Source organism: Gymnoscopelus braueri (genome assembly GCF_963280865.1).
Source record: "Gymnoscopelus braueri genome assembly, chromosome: 16".
NCBI classification, from domain to species: domain Eukaryota; kingdom Metazoa; phylum Chordata; class Actinopteri; order Myctophiformes; family Myctophidae; genus Gymnoscopelus; species Gymnoscopelus braueri.
The window spans coordinates 27,904,602-27,930,074 of NC_137616.1; the positions used below are offsets into that span (position 1 = coordinate 27,904,602).

General features: G+C 43.2%; 1 protein-coding gene across 4 annotated transcripts in view; it reads left to right on the forward strand.

The window, feature by feature from the left end:
• Nucleotides 1–6,029: 6,029 nt before the first annotated feature.
• The window catches only part of sash1a (SAM and SH3 domain containing 1a), a 278,249-nt gene continuing 258,805 nt past the window's right edge, over nt 6,030–25,473 (forward strand). For 2 of the 4 annotated variants that reach the window (XM_080452449.1, XM_080452450.1), the window contains exon 1: nt 6,037–7,853. In XM_080452449.1, coding sequence (XP_080308575.1) covers nt 7,344–7,853 — 510 coding nt within the window. In that variant the 5' untranslated portion in view covers nt 6,037–7,343. Of the gene's footprint in view, nt 7,854–25,473 lie in introns of all 4 variants that reach the window. The other 2 variants (XM_080452454.1, XM_080452452.1) reach the window with 2 other exon arrangements.

Below are 25,473 nucleotides of genomic sequence, written 5' to 3' on the forward strand. Positions count from 1 at the left end.
GGACGGACACACGGACGGACACACGGACGGACGGACAGGGGGCAAAACATACTCTCTCGCCATGCCTTTCGGCCTGGCGGAGACAATAATGCAACTTGGGGAAGTCTCTTGCTGCAGTTTGAGCGATGGCATCACCTTTATTGTGTCTGCGTAAAGGGTGAATGAACAACAACAGACAACTGACTACCACAGGTTGGCTTGCTTAATGGATTCTGTCGGTTGATGTGACTGACAAGTGCCTGTGGCTCATGTGCTTAGACATGCATTAAGCTGCCAGTCACCCCGCACCCTCCCTATACTCTGCCACTTGGTCTCTGAGGTGTTTATGTTCGTTGATATTGAGCTGCCAGTGGTAGGGCTACTGGTCCTTTTGTGTGTGTGTGAGTGTGTGTGTGAGTGTGCGTGCGCGTGCGTGCACGCACATTACCTCAGGGGACTGGAACCCAGCCAGCTGTGTGTAATTAAAAGAGCATAAAGGCAAATCAAGCCCTACTCCCACTCTCTCTATTCAATTCTGCCTGAAAGCTGGGAAAGAATCCATTGCATGTTCCAGGCCATCAAACTCCAAGGAAAGGTCCTGCATTTTCTTTAGGTGTATAAAAATAAGACGTTGAATTACTATCATTAATTGCATCCCTGGACAGTAAAAGATGTGGATTTAGTACCCAATTTATTCCTCTTCGCCCAATACTCTCCGTAACTCAGTTTCTCCACTTAAATCGCCCTCTATTTGAATTCCCTCTTTTCCTTATTTCCCATGTGTTTTTTACACCGTGTTGCTCTGTGTTTTAGGATACAAATTTTAGGATTCATTTTAGAAACCTTCCTGTCATCATGATAAACGCATGCAGGCCAGCAGCACTGGGACATTGCCAGATTAATATCAGGTATCCCAAGATGAAAAAACCAACAACCGTATTCCAAGCTTTATATGCAGAAAGGACAGGCTGGCTCATGGGAAATGTTCCCTTATGCCTGATTTATACTTGGCTGCGCATTGTGTCTCGCATTGAAAATAGCAGATTCATAAGCTCACGACGTGTCACAGCACGATGTGTTGTGAGCGTGTAGATCAGCTATTTTCGGTGCGAGACACCAGCTCCTCTTTTTTCGCCTCTCCAACCAACACAGTAAAATCCTCTGTTATAATTTAACTCTGAGAGTGCACAAATGGAACCAAATGGACGGATCTATTTGGTTCCATTTGTGCAGTTGAGTTAAATGAACACTGAGGTTTTTACTGTGAATTCTTAAGCCTGCCAGCCTGTGATGCAAAGGATGGGAGGGGAGTCAGCCAAAGAAAGAGAGAGTGAGAGTGAGAACGATTTGTGGAGAGAAGTGATGCAATTTTTGGTGGACCAGGGTAATACAGATAATGGCTGTGCAGCATAAATTTAATTTGAGGTGTCATGAACTTGTAGATTGTAAGTGATAATAATGGTTGTAAACATTTACTGTCTGCAGCGCAGCTAATGTGAACTCTACATTAAATTATCTTAAAATGTGTCTCTACATCATAGAGGCTAATTTTAAGATTAAGCAAAATTTCAGGGGTGAACAGTATGATGCATTGGCCAATGAGAAATGCATTGACCATAAAAAAATTAAAACGGTACAGTCAGGTCAATAAATCTTAACCACTTAAACCCTATACTTCGTTGACCAGGGTCCCCCAGGGTTCCATAGTTGGTCCCCTCCATTTTTCCCCTCTACACAAAGTCTCTTCACCGAAAATAGCAGTCAAAAATAGCCACTGCTATTTTCACTGAATGTTCGCCTATTTTTGCCAAATGTTCGCCTGTTTTGATGACATGCCCAGAATGGGGACGCTGGGGTTCATGTGTTTAATAAATTGAATTGAACAGAGAGAGAAACAGAGCCTTTGTGTGGTTCGAGGTTGGGGATTGCCTGCATGCACAACCATACAAACTGCTCAACCTCGTTCTATTTTAACCATCATCTGTGGTTTGGCTTTTTACGCATCCATCTCGGCCATATTGCTGGCACAAGACTCTACATCTCTCTCACACGCTGACAGATAGCACCCAGGAAAACCCCGACCCAGAAACCGACCATCCACGACCTTCGCAGTGCTGCCGCATATAGGTGCACAGAAAGCCATTCTCTGCTTCAAAGGGTTTTAAAATTGAGGTCTTGGAAGGTTTTAACCTTGAAATCTGGAGCCAAAAGAAACCCAAATATATTTATCCTCAGAAGAACAAAAAAAGAAAAGCTCCCATTGCCAAATTTCTTCATGTTAGAAAAAAGAAAAAAGACATGTGAGGTTGAGGATGGCTATTAGCATACCATATCATTGTCAGTAGAACTATCATTGTCTGTCTTTTTGTATCTTTATGCCCTCTGGCAGTGTCTAATGGAGCTTTTCTTCCCCTCAACCTGCCTCAGTCACTGTCTTTCTTCAGCAATACACTGAAAGTAGCCTATACATATTTACCAGCAGCACCAATGCTAGTGCAGACTCCATCACTCTCCATATTTACCAGCACTAATACTCGGGGCACTCTCTATCTGATTTTATTAAGTGGAGGTTATGGAGGTGGTTATTGATGTGGCAAACGGCTCTCCTGCCTCCAGGGCAATACCAATACACATAATGTACAGAGGAACAGGACTGCTTTATGAAATGGCCGCACAGTCGCACACTAACTTGGTTTATGTGGCAACAAAGTAATAATGTTAACTCTTTTTGCAATAAAACACTATAGCAAGCCATATAGTGGGTTGGTGTGTGCACACAGCTGACATAACTCTGAGGAAATCTATTCTGCAAAACCAAACTCTATCACAGCTTGAAAGAAACTGTAATACTAAAGCTATTTTAAAGAGGGTGTGCATCATTCTTTAAATATTCACACAAAGCACTGGCAGCAGTGTGGTTTGCTATCCTTACAGTGAAAATCATTATTATTCATTAAAGTGCAGGGACACTTGTCATGCAGTACGAGTACGGTACATCACTCCGTAATGCACGCACTAGGATTAATCCGGTTCAGATCACCGCCTACCAGGTGAGCCATGCATGTAACCCAACAGCTAATCTGAGTTCCCAGAAGTTTTTCGCCTCGCATACAAACGGGAGCGGCGAAGGAACTTCTGGGCCAAAGCCCTGCTATCTGTGGGCCGGATGTGCGTTGCGCTCAGAATCTGAGCGGACACGCCTCTTACCGGTCTACTCGTCTAAAAAGTCCGACGAGAGGCAAACAGCAGTACACAACAATGGCGGCCGCAATTTCTCAAGGGGAAATTGCTTCCCGTCGCTCCTATTTACATGTAAGACCCACTGCATGTGGATCCCGCCCCCTTTTCTTCATTGGCTGTTGATTTGAATCAGAAATCAGTGGCCGCGCCCCTGCTGTCCAGGCTTTGAGCCGAAGCCTCCCAGACTACCCAACAGCAAGACCTCCATGTGAGGCCGGGCCCACCCCTGACGGAGGCCCCGTCAGCAGAGTGGAAACATGATGGCATTCCTGGCACTGCCTGCCATGCGCTCCGAGTCCACCCGCTGTAGCGCACCAGCTCTCCTAGTTCCATCTGTCACTCTCGTCCCCTAATCCCCTGTTCGTGTAACAGATCTGATGACATATCTGTCCCGCTGCAACCACAGGGAAGGTGTAACCGTTTGCGTTTTTTAATCCCATATAAGCGAGCGAAGCAGGACGACGGCCGGTATAACAAGCTGGTATTCGCGGTGAATTCTAAAGTCAGCATTATGTCATTTGTCCTAACGAAACGCAAAGTTGCATAAACACGGGTGCCTCCTTTTGGTCTGCTGTATCACCTGTAAATGTCAGTGAATGATTATGTAACATTACGGACCTAAAGCTAATTTATACATTGGTATGTATAAATTAGCCATGCAACCAGTGGCGTCAGTTCAGCAAAAGCTAAGGTATGGCAGGGTTGCCAACTCCCAGAGATTGAAATAAGGGACACCTATCGGGTGCATTTATCGGGTGCATTTCGCCGAAATGCATAGAAAAAACCCCGAAATGCATAGAAAACTAAGCATTATACCAACACAGACAATACAAACACAATGGTCTTACACCTGCATTAGGATACTATTCATGTTTTTTTCTTTTTTTTAATAATTTTGTTTTGGAGCCAAGGAATGGCACCTGCCCTACCTTGCCATACCCAATTGCCATACCCAATTGACGCCCCTGCATGCAACTGACTGCTGACTGACTGAAATCATTTTTGATTTGTGGTTATAAAGGCCTTTTTTGCTGTCATTGCAAAGACTGTTGTGTCTGATGCAAATATCACTTTGCTTACCTTTGATCTTTTCTGAAAATAAAGAATCACAGATCTTTATCACAGATCTTCCCTTCTGGCACCTGCATGTTGTGACGTGCATGTTGGCTGGTGTGTGTCTGATGTTTCTCTTCTTTTGGGGCTGTTTGATATGCTTCTCCACTCCTCACTGCTGGCTGCTGTGTTTGTTCTCTACCCTGCATGCATGTCATAATGGGCCACGGCAAATCACTTGCAGCGAGAGAGCTGAAACAGTGATTGTTTCAAACTGACCCCTAACAAGCTGTCAGCTCACATTTTACAAAGCATGCATCAGCGCTGACGAGGCCTGGCATGCGTTTGGACAGAGCGGACAGGTCTTATTCAAGACGCGTCCCTTGCATCCCTATGTGTTTTGTGTTCCATACAGCTATCCTACATGATTCAGTGCATGGTGATTGATGAGCACGGTATCCTGTGGTTCCACTGTCTGTCAGAGGCTGGAGGATGCTGTTTGGTCTGCAGTACTTGAGAAAATCTGAAATAACTTAAAAAATCACACCCAGTGTGAAGTGAGCGGTGTGGTCATCACAGTGATGGAAGCTCACTTAAAAAAAAATGATTTTTTTTGTCCTATTTATAGGTTATTCATTTCATCATGTGTCTCGCTAGCTAATCACAGTGCTGAATAGAGTCAGCCAATCACAGTACAGCTAGGGGTGTACTAATGTAGAGGGGTGTGCTATTATGAGCCAATCACAGTACAGCGAAGGGTGTGCTAATGAGGTGTCCCAACCCCACTTATAGGAGCGGCTACACCGCTCAAAAATATGAGAAAACTGACATATTATCATGTGTTGTAGACTAGAGCATAATGAATAGTACATTTTTATTTAAAAACATATTGTATAAGGATATGATTCAACTACCTTGTTTTTAGGTTACCTTTCATAACATTATTAGACATTGTTTTTATTCTCTCAACTGATTTGTCACATGGGCGAGACATGAATAATGAATACTCACAGCCCACTATTATAACAAATGCGAATGAACAAAAGTAAATGATCAAGTAATTATCGAGTAATTTAGCGTGTACTGCAATTACCCTATTACATCAGCCCCAGTGATCTCTTCCCTTCAGTACCCCGGTCACCACATAGAGGGAGCCAGTGAGCGGTGAGAAATTAACCCCATGGAAATGCTGAATGAGTGAGATAGTGAGTGAGAGAGGGAGAGAGCCAGGGTTGCCATGTCCGCTTATTATAAGCGACTTTGGCTTGTTTTTCTGTAAAGTTGCTTGAAAATATCGGTTGTTGCTTATTTGAACTTTTCCCCAAAAGTTTTTAATTAATATTTTAACCAGTGGTTCTCAAATATTTTCATGTCATGGACCCCCAAATGAATATGTATTTGTCCCCTAACTGCTAACTCCAATCTGAAAATGTTTTGTGCCGGGGAGCCCCGTACGAGATTTGTGTTGTTCGAATCTTTCAAAAAATATTCCAAATATTCCACATTTTATTTCAAGATTTTTTTGAAAATAGAAGATCTACAAACTCACAACGTTGTGATAATAGGTGATGCATAAGGTTTAAAGGGCGCCTAGTCGCTTCTTTTGGGCTTGTGTTTTCATTGACCTGATTGCTTATTTCTCTCGCTAGACCTGGCAACACTGAGAGAGCCGCTGAGAGCGACATCACACCGAGAGAGAGAGATAGAGAGAGAGAGAGAGAGAGAGAGCGAGGGGGGGACGTGAAACAAATCAGCAACCAGGGCTGCTCATTTGAGGTGTGTGACACACTTTTTGCGCTCTCGTTCTCATCATCCGCTCTCTCGCTCTGGTTCGCGATCAACTTTAGTGTCTGTGATTCGGAGGAACCGGCAGATCGTGCGCCCCGAGGCTCCGTGACAAGTTGTAAAAAAAAAAAAAAAAAGAAGAAAAAAAAAAGGAATTCCATCACTATTTTAAAAACGGAGCTCTTGGATTTGGGGGCGTGGATCGGATGGCAGAGGGACAGTTTTACGCACGGTGGTGAACGCGTTGGATGGACGGTAACCGGAAGACTCGACCCAAAACACGCTCGCCCCCATTTTTTCCCCGCGGACCAGCGGTTCTTGTATTTAGTTTTTTACCGAGGATAAGGTTAGAGATAAGTTTAGGGTTGATAGGCTTAGTTTTTACTGAGGTTTCGTTTAGGAATAAGGTTAGGTGTTTGGCACCGTTTACTGAGAGGTTAACGTTTAGGAAATACCAGGTGAATACCCGCCGGATTTGCCCCCCGGGCGACTGTGTTTTGGGGCGAGCGTTTTGGGTATTCGTCACGGTGCACTGTTGTGCCGGGGTGGACACAACTCGTAGACGGCGGCGTCTGGAAGCGGCGCTGTGCGGTCTGCTCTCTGTCTGTTGCCCAGGATGATGCCAACCGGCTTTTTGAGTCCGTTCTTTGCAGCTCGTTGATTCAACCGATCGCGCCGCGCTTACAGTGAAGGATCTGGGAGAAACAGGATCACGTTTGGAAATGCTTTAAAAAGGCGCAACGTTTGTTGTGCGTAAATGGAACAACACACACAACCAACCGAGGCGTTGTTTACATGACTGTCGTTTTACACCGTGTCTTTCTGAGGTAATTGTTTTTAACAACACATGGTTATACATGTCAATGTGGGCGAGTAGCATCGATGACCAGTTGACATCCCCGGGATTTGAAAGCTGTCTCCACTGGAATTGAAGTGATCTCCTTCATTTGTAAATATTGACAGGTGTCACATTGACAGAGGAGTGCTAATCTTTTAACTATATTTCGCCGGTAATGCTTATATATTACATGCAAATCGGAAATAAGCCAATGAACATTGACGGTTTGGAAACCAGACCTTTTCATGATGGTTAATATAAACTCTATTTAGCCTGGCTGTCAGTGTTACTTACCATTCTCTTTGGACATCTAAACCCCAATACTAACAGTGCTTAAAGCTTTCGGGGAAAAGCTTTATAATGCGATTGAAAGGTCGAATGGGAGAGTAATCCTCACTTATAGTGAAGTGTGTCCCGTTCCTTCCGAATCACACCGAGAACAGGCAACATGACAAGCAGCGGACCTGTGATCGTTTACGAGTGGCTGAAGACCCTCCAGCTCGCCCAGTACGTCGAGGCTTTCGTGGACAACGGCTACGACGATCTGGAAGTTTGCAAACAAATCGGAGACCCCGACCTGGACGCGATCGGCGTCTACATACCTCACCACCGGCAGAGGATCCACGAAGCGGTCAAGAGGCTGAAGGATGACGATAAAGAGACCGCCAGTGGACTCTACTTCACGCTGGAGCCGATGCCCCCCGCGTCCGAGATCTACACCAGTCACATGGTGGACCAGTACGAGTCCAACAAACTCCGGGGCTCCAAGTCCTGGACCGAACCCAACGGGGATCGGATCGGGCGCAACGGCGGGTACGTGGGCGCTCAGAGGAACCTGACGCTGGGCAACAACCGGAGAGAGCTGGTGATCTATCCCAAGCTGAAGCTCAAGATCATGATCAGGGATAAACTCATCAGAGATGGCGTCAACCTCGCCCGGCCACCCTACTCTAACAAGGTGAGAACAAGTGACATGATGGTGGGCATAGGGCTGCCTGTCACGATTACACGTTTAAGTTGACGATTAATTGTCACTCAGATAATCGCGATTTAATTGTGTTTTTGGCATTGAACATAATGAATACTAACTTGATTTATGTTTGACTTTTAGGCTTAGTCATCAAAAATTGCACAGGGCAGATATGACAAATAACTTAAATATACAAAGAAATTACTGACATTTAATAATTTTAAATAGTAGATAGCTGATCTACAAGCTTACTATAAGCTTGTCAATCAACTATTTCTGCTATTTTTGGAAAATGTTTGAAAATGTATGAACATTATTCAACATGGATACGATTATGACGATTATGCAAAATAATTGCGATTAGGCGATTATGTAATAATAATTGTGACAGGCCTACATGGGCAATTATCATTTCCACAGGAATGATGCCAAGTCATAGCCTACTACTGTTTGGTTCATCATATCTCAAAGGGACCTTCCTCACTCACCTGTATCAAAAGTCACACCCATGCATGTAATTCGGTGCATATGAAATCACATATTGCACTGACTGATGATGTGCTTTGCATCATGATGAGCATCAGGTGAGAGCATAAAAGCTGAGGCAGAGAGGTAGGCTACATCTACATGCACCATGTGGCCCTTGTTGGATGCTGCACAAGTGTGTAATAGGGCTGCCATGGTGACTGATCAGTCTGATGCTGACGCTCGTCTAGACTCTAGTCTAGATCAATGAGCAGGAGGCAGAGACGAGATGAGAGACTGATGAATTTTCACTTAGGTCTGATTTCCTGTAGAGAAAAAGATTTACAGATCTGCAGATTATGAACCACATGAACCCTAGCACCCACCCCCTCCCCCACCTGGGCATGTCATAATAGGTGAACATTCTGCGAGAATAGCAGATCTACAAGCTCACAACGTGTTGCGATGCGTTGTGAGCTTGTAGATTGTCTATTGGCTATTTTTGCAATTTGACGTACAACGAAGTGTACGTTTTAAGTGGCTAATCTGGCCTAACCTGTCAGTGCCTTACCTCAGTTCTCCCGGCATACAGCGCGTGGGTGGATCAACCTGGCCCGTGGTGGCGTGAGCCCATCAGGACCAGGCTGTTTGCCGTGATGAATGGGCAATGGGCTGTATCGATTGCACAAGGGGTCTAAATGAGTGCCCGGCAGGGCTGGCTGTTGAAGTGCCCGTGTGGAGCCAGCGTGAGAGTGCCTCTTGTTTTCACAGGGTGATGGTGACCCTTCTGTTCAAGTGTCTGTGAATCATCATATGCTTGCCAGCTTCTCGGTGTTAATTTAACTCATGAGTGTAAAAAAGGTCCATTTGGGCTACACTTACTTGCGCCCGAGCGTTCGTTTGTGAGCTTCTCAATCAGACAAAATGATATGCATTTTACTGTAATTGTGAAACTCACTTCACTACAATAATAGTTATTTTTTGGCAATTGTCTTGAAATTTGGATTATTAATGTATTAATATTATTAAGGCTTTTCCAAACCTTGATACATTTTAGCCTAGCTCATACAGTACACAGCACTGGAAGATGTATTCCAAATTTGATATTCAAACTAAGCCCACTCTAATTCCTCATTCATTGTAGCTGTTCCCATCAATGGGAATACCACAGAGATTTGAGATTTGTAAGGGATTATCTGCTAACTCGGGACTGAAAACAAAGTGTTGGTTGCTGGAGGGTTACACTATCCCTTCCTTTGAAGGCTGTATTTATTTAGAGCTGAATGAATCCTCGACATTGAAGCTTTTGGAGGGGAATGAGCAGGTCAAGGTCTCTCTCCCTTTTCTCTCCCTCTCACAGCCCTACCCTCTTTGACTGTGTGTGTGTGTGTGTGTGTGTGTGTGTGTGTGTGTGTGTGTGTGTGTGTGTGTGTGTGTGTGTGTGTGTGTGTGTGTGTGTGTGTGTGTGTGTGTGTGTGTGTGTGTGCGCGTGCGTGTGCGTGTAACCCTGTAGTTTTGAGTTGGCGTCAGCCCAGTGCTTTTCTCCCCAGGAGGAGCGAGTAAAAGTGTGAGAGCTCAGCAACGGAGCTGTGACCAGCTGGCCTCTGATTGGCCGGGCACAAGACTCTCCTCTCTCTGCCCTTGAGACGAGATGTCACCCCCAATTGAAGCGTAGACCAGGGAGGCCAGTCCTGGAGCAATGACAGTAGGCAGAGTCAGTCCCAAGAAGAGATTGTGATTACATATCACAATCATACAAGTTCACCATCTCCATCTGTACTGTGCTGTATGATTACAATAGAGAGGGTTTTTTCTTTTTGGTTCATGGGACAGTGTCTTGACAAAATGTCAACCCTATCTTCAGTGGCTTTGGCAATGGCTCCATAGCTTTGCTCTCATGACTTGTTCTCATGTCAGAAAACAGTGGGCTACATTAGCAGTGAGAGTCAGAGAGATCGTCTAGTGCACGTGGTTTTCAACCTTTTTCGTGTCAAGGACCCCCAAATTGACACATAATAGCCCATGGACCCCCATTTGAAAAGATATGCCAGGGACTCAACCATTTTGATTTCCTGGGGGTCCAAATCTGCACTGTATCATCATTAGTGTTCATTTAACTCTGAGAGTGTACACATGGAACCAAATGGACCCGTTAGGGTCCATTTGTACACTCTCAAGGTGGTTACACACCGGCGAATATGCGAATATACGCAAAATTCGGACTCGTTCCGAATAATTAAAAGACACTTTTTCGCTTCGCTTTTTCGCTCCATGTAAACTTGCATTGACTTTATAAGGTTTTTTAAAAAAACATTTTATTCGCATGAAAAAATCGCCCCGGTGTGTAAGGACCTTCAGAGTTACAGCCACATAAGGGTCAATTTGGTTCCTAACTATTAATTTGGCTGGGGACCCCCTGGAACCCCCTCAAGGACCACTGGTGGTCTCCGGACCACTGGTTGAGAACCACTGGTCTAGTGTTTGTTCTCCTGAGATGGCCCATAATCCAACACTTCATTGCGAGGGGCGGCCTGCTGGGGAGTGATAAAATACCCACGATCCTTATCTAGGCTACAGAGACCCCGTGACTGAGGGAGAATATTATTTCTCCTGGATGTTAAACAAATTCTCGTTTTACGGACCACAGATTTCTAGATCTCTCACAGGGGAATAATACATAAGCAGTGAAGATGGCAGATAACTTTTTTTGTTATTGTTCTGCTCAGTGTTGTTATATTAGCTGATGTTCTATTCATTTTGTACCGTGTAATGTTTCTAAAAACCTAAGGCAGATATTGCTGACTCAGTGAGTCTTAATGGCACAATGAGAGAAAGGAGCCCATATGAGCTCAAATTATCTTTTCTTTCTATGTCAGTGTTTTGATGCCTGCCAGGCCCTACAATTACATCAGATTTACTTTGCTGTGGGAGAAGAGGGAGCGTAAACAGTGTTATGGGAGCAGCTCGAGTTGTCCCTTCAACTGTGCTTGTGGTGACACTTCTGTCATGTCAAGACAAGGAAAAGGCTTATCCTCTATGTCCTATTAATTATCCGGTGACATTTCTGCAGAGCGTTCTTTAAGATTTGCACATAATAGGGAAGAAACAGCCACAGAAACCTTCGGTACATAAAGGGGAAGCAATGTGGTCAATTTGTCTAGACTTTTATCCAGTGTTATTTAGAGATTTGCTGGAGTGGATAGAATCCTGCAGTTGGAAACGACGGCGGTTGTAGAGGTTCCTCTTAACAAATTAGAGGATACATAGCCATGACGAGCACACAGTATGGAAAGAGTTTTAGGTTTGCAACGTTGCACCGTTATCTCATTCAGTCCAATAGAGCAGAGGTCTTCAACAGGGGGTCCGGGACCCCTAGGGGGTCCTCATAGTTACTACAGGGGGTCCGCCAAATCTTTGTGTGATTTTTACATTAACCACTTCAACCAAGCATCCCTATTCTGAGGGGAACTTTAGCCAAAAATAGCAGATCTACAAGCACACAACGCCTCGCGCTGCGAGGCGTTGTGTGCTTGTAGATCTGCTATTTTCGGTATAGGGGCGAAAAAGAGCAGGCTAAGTACAGAGTGAAAGGTCAGGTATACTAAGTATTGTTAATGCATGGTTAAATGTCTACACATTAACATGAATCCAACATGATGGTGCTGTGAAACAAGTCTGTAAAGCTGCCTATGAAATCCATGAAAAAATAAATATTCTATACAATACATAATGGGGGTCCCTGCTTTATCTCGCTCTCAGCCAAGGGGTCCTTGGCCTGAAAACATTGAAGACCCCTGCAATAGAGCTAAATGTCTGTAAAAGTTCACATTCAAGCTTCAAGGTGTTTTATTTGTCACTACGGCTCACAGCAACATTGCAGGGGGGTGACATTCCTGTACTCTTGAGATGGGTGGCAGCTTTCTGACGGTCTCAATCATAATAGAAGCTTCATTGTTATTGTTGCGCGTCGTGAGGAAGTAGGACCTAAACACGAGGAGATTCTCCATTGTTTGTCTGAAGGCTGATGGAGCCACTTGTCCTTTCACTAGTGCTCTGTTTTGCATTCCCAATTTCCGTCCATTGAAATGAACAGAGAAGGCAAGTGTCCAGCATTGTGCTGACGGGTGGGCCGATAAAGACCTGGGTGTCTTTTGCAGAGAAAGGGAGGATTGTAAATAGATGGGTACATTGTTTTTTGCCGGCCAAACAGAGAGTGTTTTTTTGGATGGAGTCGGCGGTCAGAGTGTGCAGAGGGAGAAAGAGTGGACTGTGACCGGCCGCAACCAAATGGCTTAGTTTTGTTTATTAGCTTCCCCATTAAGTTAAGTTTTACTTCAATCATTTATCCCTGGGGGAAATTCGTCATTACTGCACACTGCATTTAACCCATTTAACCATTATTTTATACTTTGGCTATTCAAAAATAGCAGATATACAAGCTCATAGCGCGGCACCGAGTGCCGCGCTATGAGCTTGTAGATCTGCTATTTTTGAAAAATCATGAACATTTGTGCAAATCTTTGAATATATATATTTTTTAAGCGAACATTTGTAACTCAATTCTTTGCGTGTGGGGGTCCCTGGAACAAAATATTTTGAGATGTGGGTCCACGCCAAATACATATCATTTTGGGGGTCCTTGGCATAAAAAAGTTTGAGAACCACTGATATTATAGCAACATAAGTGTGTCAGAAAACTGTTAGGATTTAGAAGACATTTGTAGGCCTCAGGTCTTAATGGGTTAACCCATCCTAACTGTTAGGAGCAGTATGCTGTGCCCAGGTAGCAGCTCCAGCTCTGAAGCCAGTTCTGTGGAGCTCTGGCAGGACTATGTCCTTAACGTGGATTTCTTTTTTTTTGTGTGGGAAGAATCTGGAGCACCCTTACGATATCCAGGTGATGGCGGGTTTGAAACTACCTTCTTGCTGTGAGGCAACAGTGCTAAACATTGAGCAACCGTATGTAACCCATTGCAGCAGATACTCTTCTTGGGGTCCACTCCACACCAGTGTTGCCAGATTTTGCAAGAGAGATAAGCAACCAGGTCTATAAAAACAAGCCCAAAAGAAACGACTATAGGCCATATGAGCACTATTGGCTATTTGAAAATAGCCGATCTACAAGCTCACAACTGTGAGCTTGTAGATCTGTTATTTTCAACAACAACCAAAAAATAAAATCTTGGAAAAAAGGGGAAAATGTGGAATATTTGTAAAAAAAAAATCACAAATCTTGTATGGGAGTCCTTGGCACCAAATACATATTAATTTGGGGGTCCTTGAAAATGTTTGAGAACCACTGGTTTAAACAGTATTTAAGAAGGAAGCCCAAATAAGCAACTACACTTTAAAAACAAGCCCAAAAAAACTCAACCGGCAAACTACCAATATTTACAAGCGACTTTACAGAAAAACAAGCCCAAAGTCGCTTATAATAACAAGCAGACATGGCAACACTGGTCCACACACGAAACATAAAAATAGCTGATCAGATACGGCGAGTACTATTCATTTGAGGTGTCCTGAATCTCTCTCTCTCGCCTGATGAATGAGTGAAAAGCAGCTGGCGTCCTCCTCTCCTCTGCCTTCCAGAGATTTGGTGTCCGTCTGGGGGAACAGACTGAAGGAAAGGCAGGTTTTAACTGAAGCTGTTATTGCCTTCCTGCTGCAGTGTCAAGGAAAGTTCATCACCTTACACGCCAAACGACTTACTTTGCTTCCTTTTCTAGTCATTTAATCATGATTAATATCCCGGTACTCTCACCTGGCAGGAAATGAGCTTTTTGTCAGAGATGGCCCTTGGTTGGCCTATAATGTACCGAATACCCCAAGACGAATGACCTGAAAAAAAGGAAACTTTCACTGTAGCGGTTGAGGCCCCTTAAGCTAAGCTGGATCACTGCCAAGTCATAGTGTGGGAAAAAAAAGTTGATTCAGTGGTAATTAACCAATTGTAGAGTTTTCCTGATACGAATATCACGTTCCATTTTTGACACATTGAATTTTTGGGGATGTTAATTGGAGTTTCACTTATTCTTGCTTCTATACTACCAAGGCTTGCCAAGTAAAGCCTGGGTAGAAATAATGTGGATTTACAGAAAGTGACACCCTAAAACAGCATTGTGTGTACATTCACATTGTGTGACATGTTGTACGGAACGTCACATTTCTATGTTTGTGTAGACTTGTTATGTTTTTTTTGTAACTTCCAAAATCTGTAAATCACTGCTTTTATTTCCAAAATCTGTAAATCACTGCTCTTATTTCCAAAATCTGTAAATCACCGCTCTTAGCCCATTATGTCTCTTCTTAACCCATTAAGACCTAGAACTGTGTCATTTTTTGATTTGAGCTAAAAAGCATTATTTTACACTTTGGCTATTCAAAAATAGCAGATCTACAAGCTCATAGCGCGGCACCGAGTGCCGCGCTACGAGCTTGTAGATCTGCTATTTTTGAAAAATTGTGAAAATGTGTGCAAATCTTTGAATATATATATTTTTAAAGCGAACATTTTTAACTCAAATCTTTGCTTCTGGGGGTCCCTGGAACAAAATATTTTGATGGGGGTCCGCGGCCAAATACATATCATTTTGGGGGTCCTTGACATGAAAAAGATTGAGCACCACTGATATAGAAACATACATTTTTCAGAATACTGTTGAGATTTAGGAGACATGTAGAATCGGCTTCAGGTCTCAATGGGTTGTAACAAGAAGCTTTTGATTGCCTCGGCAGAGTACTTTGCTAAATGCTTTTCATAAGGTTTTCGTTGAGCCTAAATACACTTCTTCTCAGCCGATATCCTCCGTCTCCATGTTCCATGCTCTAAGCCTGGCATTTTGCCCACACGGATGCAGGAAATCATTCACAACAGCCCAGGTTTCTGCTGAAAGCTCTTGTTTGCGCAGTCCTCATGAAGGGCTCCTTAAAGACGTAATCAACAATGTGAACATAGAGGGGAAGTCATAAAGACGCATTGTCCTGAGAGAACAGAGAAAGTCAATTAGCAAAGTGAAGTTGCTGTTTAGTACCCCGATGAAGAGGGCACTTTTGTACCACAGAGTGCTGAAGAGAGTTGGACGACATTCCGATGAGATAATAAACTCTCTTTAGATTGCTCTGTGCCGTTTTGAAGGTCCTTCTAAGATAATTTGTGTTTTAAGGCATGATTGCTGCTAGTGCCAGGTTTGCTAGGTTGTCAGACAGTTTTACTGTTTACAACAGTTTTACGGTTTCTAAAGTTTACAACAGTAACCTGCTGCTGCTGACACAATGACCTTTGACCACATTAGCCCTGGCGTCCCTATTTTGGGCATGTCAATTATAGGTCACCGTTTTCAAAATATGGAAAATGGCAGGTCTACGAGCTCGCAGCACGTCACAGACACGTTGTGAGCTTGTAGATCGGCTATTTCCGCTATTTGTCGCAAGACAAAGTATATAATAGGGCTTAAGAGGTGGTTAACTCCACTGGAATGAAATCCACTAAGGTCGAAGGAAGCGGCACTCCAAAATGAAGGTTTGCAAGACACGGTCAGTCAGTTAACCATTTTCTTTAATCTGACGCGTTTCTGGATTAAGCCTTCATCAAAGCAAGTTAAAATGAGTACACGATCGTATGGTCTCTTGGTTAACTCCACTGTTTTTAACCTGGCACTTGACTAAAACACAAGAGCGAGGTGGTGTAGTGATGGTGATGTCAGCCATGTCAAAGAAACAGGCCACACACACCCCTCTGTGCGCTCCTCTGTGGGAGTGCTGGACCACTCTATCGCGATGTCACATTTACATTTTGGATACATACCACCTCTGGTGCGGGAGCTGCAGTTCGTGAGCACTTTCCCAGCTGCAAAAGAAAAAGAAGAAATGTGCAGAATAATTCACACAAGACGAATTGTACATTTCCCCTTGCCGTTAATGTGAAAACAGTATCTGGGAATGGTCCCACACTACAGTGCTTCTTTGAGAATGATCATCTCTAATAATAATAATAATAATAATAAACTTTATTTGTATAGCACCTTTCATGACATGAAATGCAGCTCAAAGTGCTTTACAGAGCAAGGATACAATTACAGTTAGAACCAATTTAACAATAAAGCAAACAAAAATAAAATAAAATAAAATAAAAGCAGTAAAATGCAGTAAAATGCAGTGGCCCTCGCCACTACACAACTACAACACAAATGGATATAACTTAAATGTAGTGGCCACTGTCCTCTACAACACAGCTAAAGAAATATCCACACTTCACACAATTGCCAATATTACATGTGTACCTTGTGTACCTTAGTAATATATCTTCACACAATTGTCAATATTACACCTTAGTAATATATTTTCACTTAGTAATATTACACCTTAGTAATATATTTTCACCATGTTTACCACGTGTGGACTAGCCCAGGGGATCTGCTAACTTATCACATCCAAACCACACACCGTACACCCCTGAGAATGATATCGGGGTTATACAAGATATATAGAATAAACATAGACAAAAGGATCTGCCCTGGAGGGTCCACAACGTGTCGACGTGCCCCAGAGGATAATTCACTAAATCCTCCGGATGGAGTTATCAGACTAAAAATAAAATAAAATAAAATAAAAGCAGTAAAATGCAGTAAAATGCAGTGGCCCTCGCCACAACACAACTACAACACACACAATTGCCAATATTACATGTGTACCTTGTGTACCTTAGTAATATATCTTCACACAATTGTCAATATTACACCTTAGTAATATATTTTCACTTAGTAATATTACACCTTAGTAATATATTTTCACCATGTTTACCACGTGTGGACTAGCCCAGGGGATCTGCTAACTTATCACATCCAAACCACACACCGTACACCCCTGAGAATGATATCGGGGTTATACAAGATATATAGAATAAACATAGACAAAAGGATCTGCCCTGGAGGGTCCACCACGTGTCGACATGCCCCAGAGGATAATTCACTAAATCCTCCGGATGGAGTTATCAGACTCTTGTCTTTTAACTACCGTGACTTTCTCTTCCACTCACACAAAACAAAAGCAAAGGCATAAAACAACATTAAAATAGGGAATACAGTGAGGAATTAAAAATCAACCAAAGAATCAGCTAAAAGCAAGAGTGAAGTAGGCTGTTATTCCTTTTATTTAAACTTTTTTAGTACTATGTAATCACTGTGCTTACGTCATAACAGCTTGACATTTGAGGTTGAGGATATTCAAGTCTTAATGCACTTTTCCCAGCCTTTTTTTTTAGTTGCCCAAAAAGGCTGAACTCTGTACAGTAACAGTACATTACTGCTTCGGGAAAGGCTCATTCATGCTGTGTGTGTGAATGAGGATCTGTCGGTCCGTCCGTTCCCTCAGACATGACCACCCTTCTCCGGGGAGCATGTGCAAATGTGGGAAAGCAGCGTTAACACTGCGTTTACAGCTGGCCTTCTCGTTTCAGAGGGAAGGGGGCAAGAGGGGTCCCTTTCCTACTGTGCTCTTTTTCACATGATCGAATTTGCCTTTATGTGAAGCTGCAGCGTGGGTGGAAGAGCTGATGTTTCATACTGCTAAGATTTACAGTTCGGCCTTAGTGACGGGCCCATCCATCCATTTATATATGAGTCATCGAGCAGTGATTAATTCAACATTTAGTCGTGTTTGCGTTGAGAAGCTGAATCGAAGCTATTGGCCATGCTAATGACGCTACCTCTAGCCTTTTTGGTGATACGCTGTATTTGAATAGCACATGTGAGCTATAGGCATATCGCTTTCGGTCGTGCAGTCATGGCAACACCTTTAAATAAAGCCCGGCTATTGCAGTCACTGTGGCCATTCCGTTTTCCACTGTGTACTATGGAATAGGCCGCGATGACACACATTCATGACAGATACATTATCAGAGCTATTCTGGTCCCCAGCCTTCAGCTGCGCCTAGACAGCCTGTCTACTATGGCCGCATAGTGTATCGCTGCTGTCAGACAGAAAACTTGTATCTCCATAGTCCATATTTCATCTTTTTTTTTTCATAAACTAATGCCCTATCTTATACTTTGTCGGATGACAGTGTTGCGGAAAAGTAGCCGATCTGCAAGCTCATAATGCGTCGCGACACATTGTGAGCTTGTAGATGTGCTATTTTCGCTATTAAAAAAAACAAAAGAAAATTATTGAAAACGTTCACCTATAAATGACATGCCCAAAATAGGTATGCCAGTTTGAAAGTGGTTATAAGTCTGTCTGTGGGTTTTATAAATATTATTATCCAGTGTAAAAGTATTAACAACAGTATTAATTAACAGCTATAACGCTTTTTGGACATACAAGGTTTCCACTGGACAGCGACAGTGTGCTTGAGGGACTACTACAGCCGCTACGACTACTACAAGGCTGTATATCATCAACAACAAAGCATAGCTCTCTCTGTCAACTAGCTTTTAAAGGTCATAAAGAACGGAAAGCAAAATGGTTCTTTTTTGTACAATGATTGAAAACTTGTCCGCGGGGTATTTTTGTTGTTGCGTTTAAAGGTGGAAAAGGTCACTGAGCAGCTATAATTGTAGCTAATGCACAACGTTCTACCGTTGCTTTCTTTCACTGGGCGCGATAGAGCATCCCTTGAATAGGGATTTTTGCACATTAGGTATGATAGGCAGGCGTTTTATTTCAACGGTGAATTATAGTTGTTGAGGTATGTTGGGGCGGGGGGGAAAAAGAAGCTCCCTTGCTTCCTCTGTGTTCCTGAATTAGAGCCTTCAAAATTCTAGACTCCATTTCATGGTTCATTGCACGGGAGGCAGAGATTCCTTGAGAGCAGCAGCAGCAGACTACAGAAAGTAGATTTTCATTCACGGCCCGAAAACATATTTGTTTTTAACGCATTTCTTCCCCGCCTCTGACTCGTCAAATTCAATAGACATGTTCGCTGTAGTTTCAGTAAATCTGAAAAAACTCCACTGCCACTATTACAATCGGTACATATGTGCAGTAATGACTGAACTGCGGAAAATAAAGCAATCAAGTGTCCCTACAGGATGGAGAGTGACAAGAGAGCAGCCTTGAGCATCTGTCTTGTGTCAGTATCCAGATTGTACAAGCAAATCGCAAATCAGCACACACAAGCACTGTATCTCTCCATCTATAGTATGTCTCTCTCAACACCACTTGCAGTATATTCCCAGACTCACTGATTGCTCAGGAGGTGATCATTAAATCCTCTCACCCATTCCAATTATCGGGGAAATCACTGGACTATCACTTGAAACGAGGGATCAGACAATATTGTACATACAGATGTCCAAACGTTTGTGTTTTTGTCTTAGGTGGTCACGCATGAGCCATTGTCCGAGTGGACAGGTCTGTTCTTACACCCACGCATGTAAATAGCAAACAGGGTCACGTGCTAACAGGTCCCTAGCAAAGGTTGCCATGGAGACCACTAGAATGGTATTTTAAAATGAGGTCCTATGTTTGCCCTGATGTCTGAGGTTGACAAGGTTTTACGGGGTGAAGGGACAGTAGTTGAGCTTTAGAACTGTGTGCACACACACACACACACACCACTCACATAGTTTAAATATTGCTTCAGGTCTCTGGTTAAGCAAGTCTCTCACAAGGTGTTAGTCTGACTCTGAAAATCATTAAGTGTGCTCAATGGCTCAATTGAGTCAAACTATTCTTTGTGGGTCACTTGCACCGTAGATGCGACTTTTACGAGGTTAAATGTGTGTCAATGCGTTTATGTTGTTTGCATGACTGACACATGTAGAAATATACCTCCATTATGCTAATGTTATCTTATAAAATGTGACACACACAACATTCTACTTCGGTGTCTTTACCAGCCCTGCTCACTGACACCGCAGGCACTCAGTGTCAAATGGATGAAATAATCCCTTTCCTATGAAGATGCTGTTAAGAATGAGCAATGATGCTCTTCCCTGCAGAGCATGGAGCTGAGCCGAGCTCCATAAATCAGACCCTGAAGGCAGGGACGCACGCTGCATGTCTGCTTCCATGAAGTTGAAGCGCACACTAAAGGAGAACCCTGTGTACTGTAGGTAGTTTTGGCAGGGCTGACCACATTAACCCTAGTGTCCTTGTTTTGGGCAAAGTTTTCTTTCTCCCAAAATAGCGAAAGTAGACGGCGTACAAGCTCACGTGACGGTATATGGGCTTAAGTGGTTAAACAAATGCTAACAACCCTAATTGTGAGCCGTAAGCCATTTGGTGTGTGGCCATATAGTTTCTTGGACTGTGTTTAGAGATATAATGCGCTGTGTGCAGAGAGAGTGAGCAAATCGTGATGGCGTTGGGCATGAGTGTTAGCGAGACAGATGGAGGGAGAGAGAGAGAGTGTGTATAATTACTTTGTCTGAAGCCGCTGCCAGCAAGGTATATGGAATGTAGCACAACCAGCCCCCCTCAACCCCACTTATCCCTAATTGGTCCATTTCCAAGGCATCAGGGCAGGGCCGTTGCTGAAGGCTTTGATCATTGGGGACCACCGCACTAGTGTCGATATGTGTCCCTACCTGAGTGCTTTTGTAGTGGCTGTGCCTAGCAGGGGATTAAGCCGTAATAAAGCCACAGCGAGTGTCTCTCTGTCTCTCTCTCTCTCTCTGGAGCGTCCCTGCGGCTCCGCATACCTGCATCTGAACCCTAATTACCTGGCAGTTAAGTTCGTTCTCCAAATACACCTACTGTACGCGCGCACGCCCACACACACATAGCATGCTCTGTTTTGTAAATGTACCACAGGCATTTTATAGGTCTGCTTTTGTCTTGTGTGGTTTGCCACCTTTAATAATGTGAACATTTACAGAACATTTATGGCCTTCCACCACATTCCAGCGCTAGATGTTGATCTGGGTGGGGAGGTCTGAGGAAGAGGGCATGTGAGCATGTGTGTGTGTGTGTGTGTGTGTGTGTGTGTGTGTGTGTGTGTGTGTGTGTGTGTGTGTGTGTGTGTGTGTGTGTGTGTGTGTGTGTGTGTGTGTGTGTGTGTGTGTGTGTGTGTGTGTGTGTGTGTGTGTGTGTGTGTGTGTGTGTGCGTGCGTGCCAGTGGTGGAAAGTAACTAAGTACATTTACTTAAGTACTGTACTTAAAGTACAATTTTTAGGTATTTGTACTTTACTTGAGTATTTCCAATTTCCAATACTTTTACTTCTACTCCACTACATCTCAGAGGTAAATATTGTACTTTTACTCCACTACAGTTATTTGAAAACTTTAGTCACTAGTTACTTTTCAGATATAAATTATGATATTATGAAACAAACATTAACCACTTTAGCCCTATTTCATACCTCGGCTGTTTGAAAATAGCCGATCTACGAGCTCACAACGCAACGCGACGCGTTGTGAGCTTGTAGATCTGCTATTTTCAAACATTCAAGTACTTTTACTTTTGGTACTTTAAGTATATTTTGATGCCAATACTTTTGTACTTTTACTCAAGTAACACGTTGAATTCCGGACTTTTACTTGTAACAGAGTACTTCTACATTGCAGCACTGATACTTTTACTTAAGTAAAACATTTGAGTACTTTTTTTCCACCACTGGTGTGTGCAAACCTATAGCGGTTTGTGTGTATCTGATGCAATTCATAATTTGCACATTTTATGTACAGTATGTGTGCATTCTTAACCATATGCAGACCAGAATCAACCTTTCAACTGCTGTGTGAAGAAGATAGAAGTAAATAATACAGGCCAAATGATCAGTGTTTTTTTCCAACACAGTATTTACTGAGGTTGAGTTTTTGCTGACCCAAGCATTTCCGTCCAAAGGGGCCGCTGTGCTGCCAGACAGTCAAAGTTATCATTAGCCGACGAGTCTGGACGTGCACACACGGTGTGAAAGGCTGGCGTTCTTTCGACTAATTGATGCTTCTTGACCTCCATGCATGTCGGGGTTAATTGCTGTATTCATTGTGTGTTAATTACTCACCCCGGTGCTTCATTGTATACAATGCAAGAAACCCAGCTGTGAATATACAGTGGCGACTGTAATTTCTGCTGATTTCTGACCTGACATGTTCGTTCGGTTAAGAATATCACTAAATAAGACCCATTCAATCCGGGAAGGCATCCACAAATGTGCTCTAAATCCTAACAGTTTTCTGAAAAAAACATATGTGGAGCAGTGGTTCTTAAACTTGTTCATGTCAAGGACCCCCGAAATGATATGTATTTGGCCGCGGACCCCCATCTCAGAATATTTTGTTCCAGAGACCCCCAGAAGCAAAGATTTGAGTAAAAAATGTTCACTTTAAAAATATATATTTCAAAGATTTGCACACATTTTCATGATTTTTCAAAAATAGCAGATCTACAAGCTCATAGCGCGGCACTCGGTGCCGCGCTATGAGCTTGTATATCTGCTATTTTTGAATAGCCAAAGAAATCTTTAAAATGACACAGATGCGTTCCCGCCCGGTCTGAATGGATGAAGTGATTTCCTCTGGATTCCCCCTATCTGGCCCGTTTTAAGAGAAAGCTCTGTTTTTGACATGCTTCCATTCATGTGCTACCTTCTGGACACAAAACATAACAGATACGAATATATGACACGGCTCAAAAATAAATTCAATCCAAATCAAGCTTTCATATTTCAGTTTAATTGCATTTCATATTTCCTGTATGATGCAGCAACATTGAAGGACCCTCGTGTGTCTGTCTGTGCTTGTGTCGGTATCTGAGGTCACTCTGTGCGAGTGATTGAGACGTGGACTCGGGTCGGTTCTTGATGCGCGGCTTCATCTGCCGGGGGGGTTCAACCTCAAAACCCACTATCTTGATGTCAGCAGATCTTTTTGAGGCGGTTGCTGTGCCAAACCAACCCTCCGTTTATTTTAATGGCTCTTGGGGATTTGTTTCTTAAGGGAGGAATTCTCTCAGCACTAATGTGGAAATGCGTATAGTGCCGTGTCTCTCTCCTTTTTGGTTCCAGTTGCATTTTTGACATGGCTGGGGTTGTTGGCCTTCAGGGGTTTGGCAATGTCGTTCTTAGTGCCTCGGATCGTTCCGACCTCAGGATGGGTCTCGGGTTTCGAGTTGCGCGTCTCGCTGTCAACCTTGGCTCGAGTCAAGTGTGTGAACAAAGTCGTCAAAGGGCTCGGTGACTTGGTCTAACTAGTAAACTCGGTCATCAGGATGTTTGTCTTCATGACTGAGTGGCTTGGTATGACATTCACCAAAAAGCCACTCCCCTTTTGCAGACCTGTGCATGTGACAGATTGCAGATGTTTCCTGGCATCTAAAGAGGATTACGCTAAGTCCGTATTTATTTCAACACAAGGGTTTTTGTGGAAACATTATAATGATATAGGCTTATTATAAAGGCTTTTCCGATTTTCTGCTTTATTTTCATGGGGAAAATGTGGGACTAATGCAGGGTGAATCTAATGTGCGCTCAGCAGCACGGCTCGAGCACTTGCCCTCCGCAAATATTGTTTGTTTGCTCTTGGGCCAGATAACCCCCTGCTAAGTGACAACAGAGTGATAATCTGGTACTAACGTGTGGTAGTCACGGCCTTTGGTGGCAGGGGGAAGTGTGGTTAATCTGTTTTAATAAATAACCTCCTTGCTATATGCCCCCAATACGGATTAGGGTTGATGTCATCCCCCCCTCTTGACACAGCCGCACAAACATCCAAACAATGAGCTGGCAGACTGACAGCTCCCCGCCGGCCCAGCCTAGGTCTAGGGGAGAGGAGGGTCATACATCAGGAACTCTCTCTGCTCCACCAAACATCCGGGCCCACTTTCACCTCTTTCCAGGTTACTACAGACAGGCTGGAAGAGACTGATACAGACCGGCAGTCAGGGGATACAGGCAGTGGTGGAAAAAGTACTCAAATTCTTTACTTAAGTGAAAGTACCAATACTGCAATATAGAAATACTCCGTTACAAGTAAGAGTCCAGAATTAAACATTTACTTGAGTAAAAGTACAAAAGTATTGGCATCAAAATGTACTTAAAGTACCAAAAGTTAAAGTACTTTTTTTTTTGAAAATAGCAGATCTACAAGCTCACAACGTGTCGCGGTGCGACGCGTTGTGAGCTTGTAGATCTGCTATTTTCAAATAGCCTATGTATAAAATAGGACTAATGTGGTAAATGTATGTTTCATAATATCATAATTTATATCTTAAAAGTAACTAGTAAATAATGTTTTCAAATAAATGTAGTGGAGTAAAAGTACAATATTTACCTCTGAGATGTAGTGGAGTAGAAGTATTGGAAATTGGAAATACTCAAATAAAGTACAAATACCTCAAAATTGTACTTAAGTACAGTACTTAAGTAAATGTACTCAGTTACTTTCCACCACTGGATACAGGCAGATATACTGTAGAAAATGCCAGACAGACAGGACACGTAGACAAAGACAGATGGTCAGGCATAGCAAACACACGTCCGTCAGACAGACGGACAGACGGAGAGAAAAACAGCTGAGAGACGGCTAAACCAACAAATAGACTGAATCTTCATATTCATGTATGCTGATATTTCTGTATGCCCATATTATATTGATACAATTCTGTTTTAATATGCCTGTTCATGATTACGTTGCCTTTGATGTGGAGTCAGTTACATTCACTACATGCTCCATAGCATCAACATTGAATAATTAATCAAATGTGTGGGGATAATTATGTTTAGGCTAGAAAACACATTGAGAGAGAATATATGTGTCTGTCCGCTTTGTTTGTTGTGGAGTGAAAATCATGGCTTACCTGAATTGACATTTTAAAGAGTTTGTAACATCTCTCCTGCACATAAGAACAGCTTAAAGCAGGCAGAAGAACATCAATTCTTTTTTTGGCCTAATTTCTACTGCGTTTCATTCTCCGTGGCAACAGTTTAAAGTAACCGATAAGGAAACATAACCTGTGCCATGAATGGCAGCAATGGGAAAGCTTGGCACCGAGCCCCCTCTCTCAGGAGGGGACTGTATTGTGGCACGAGGCTTTGTTATGGTCACTTAGCGTTGTCCATTTGCCTGGGAGGAAAAAAAAGATTCCCAGAGACCCAGAAGAGAAACACACTGTCATTCCAGAACAATGGGGCTGTGAGGCCAGCCGTCTCCTCCTCCCTCCCAGCGGCCCCTGCAGCGTTGCTCCACTGTCCACTCCAT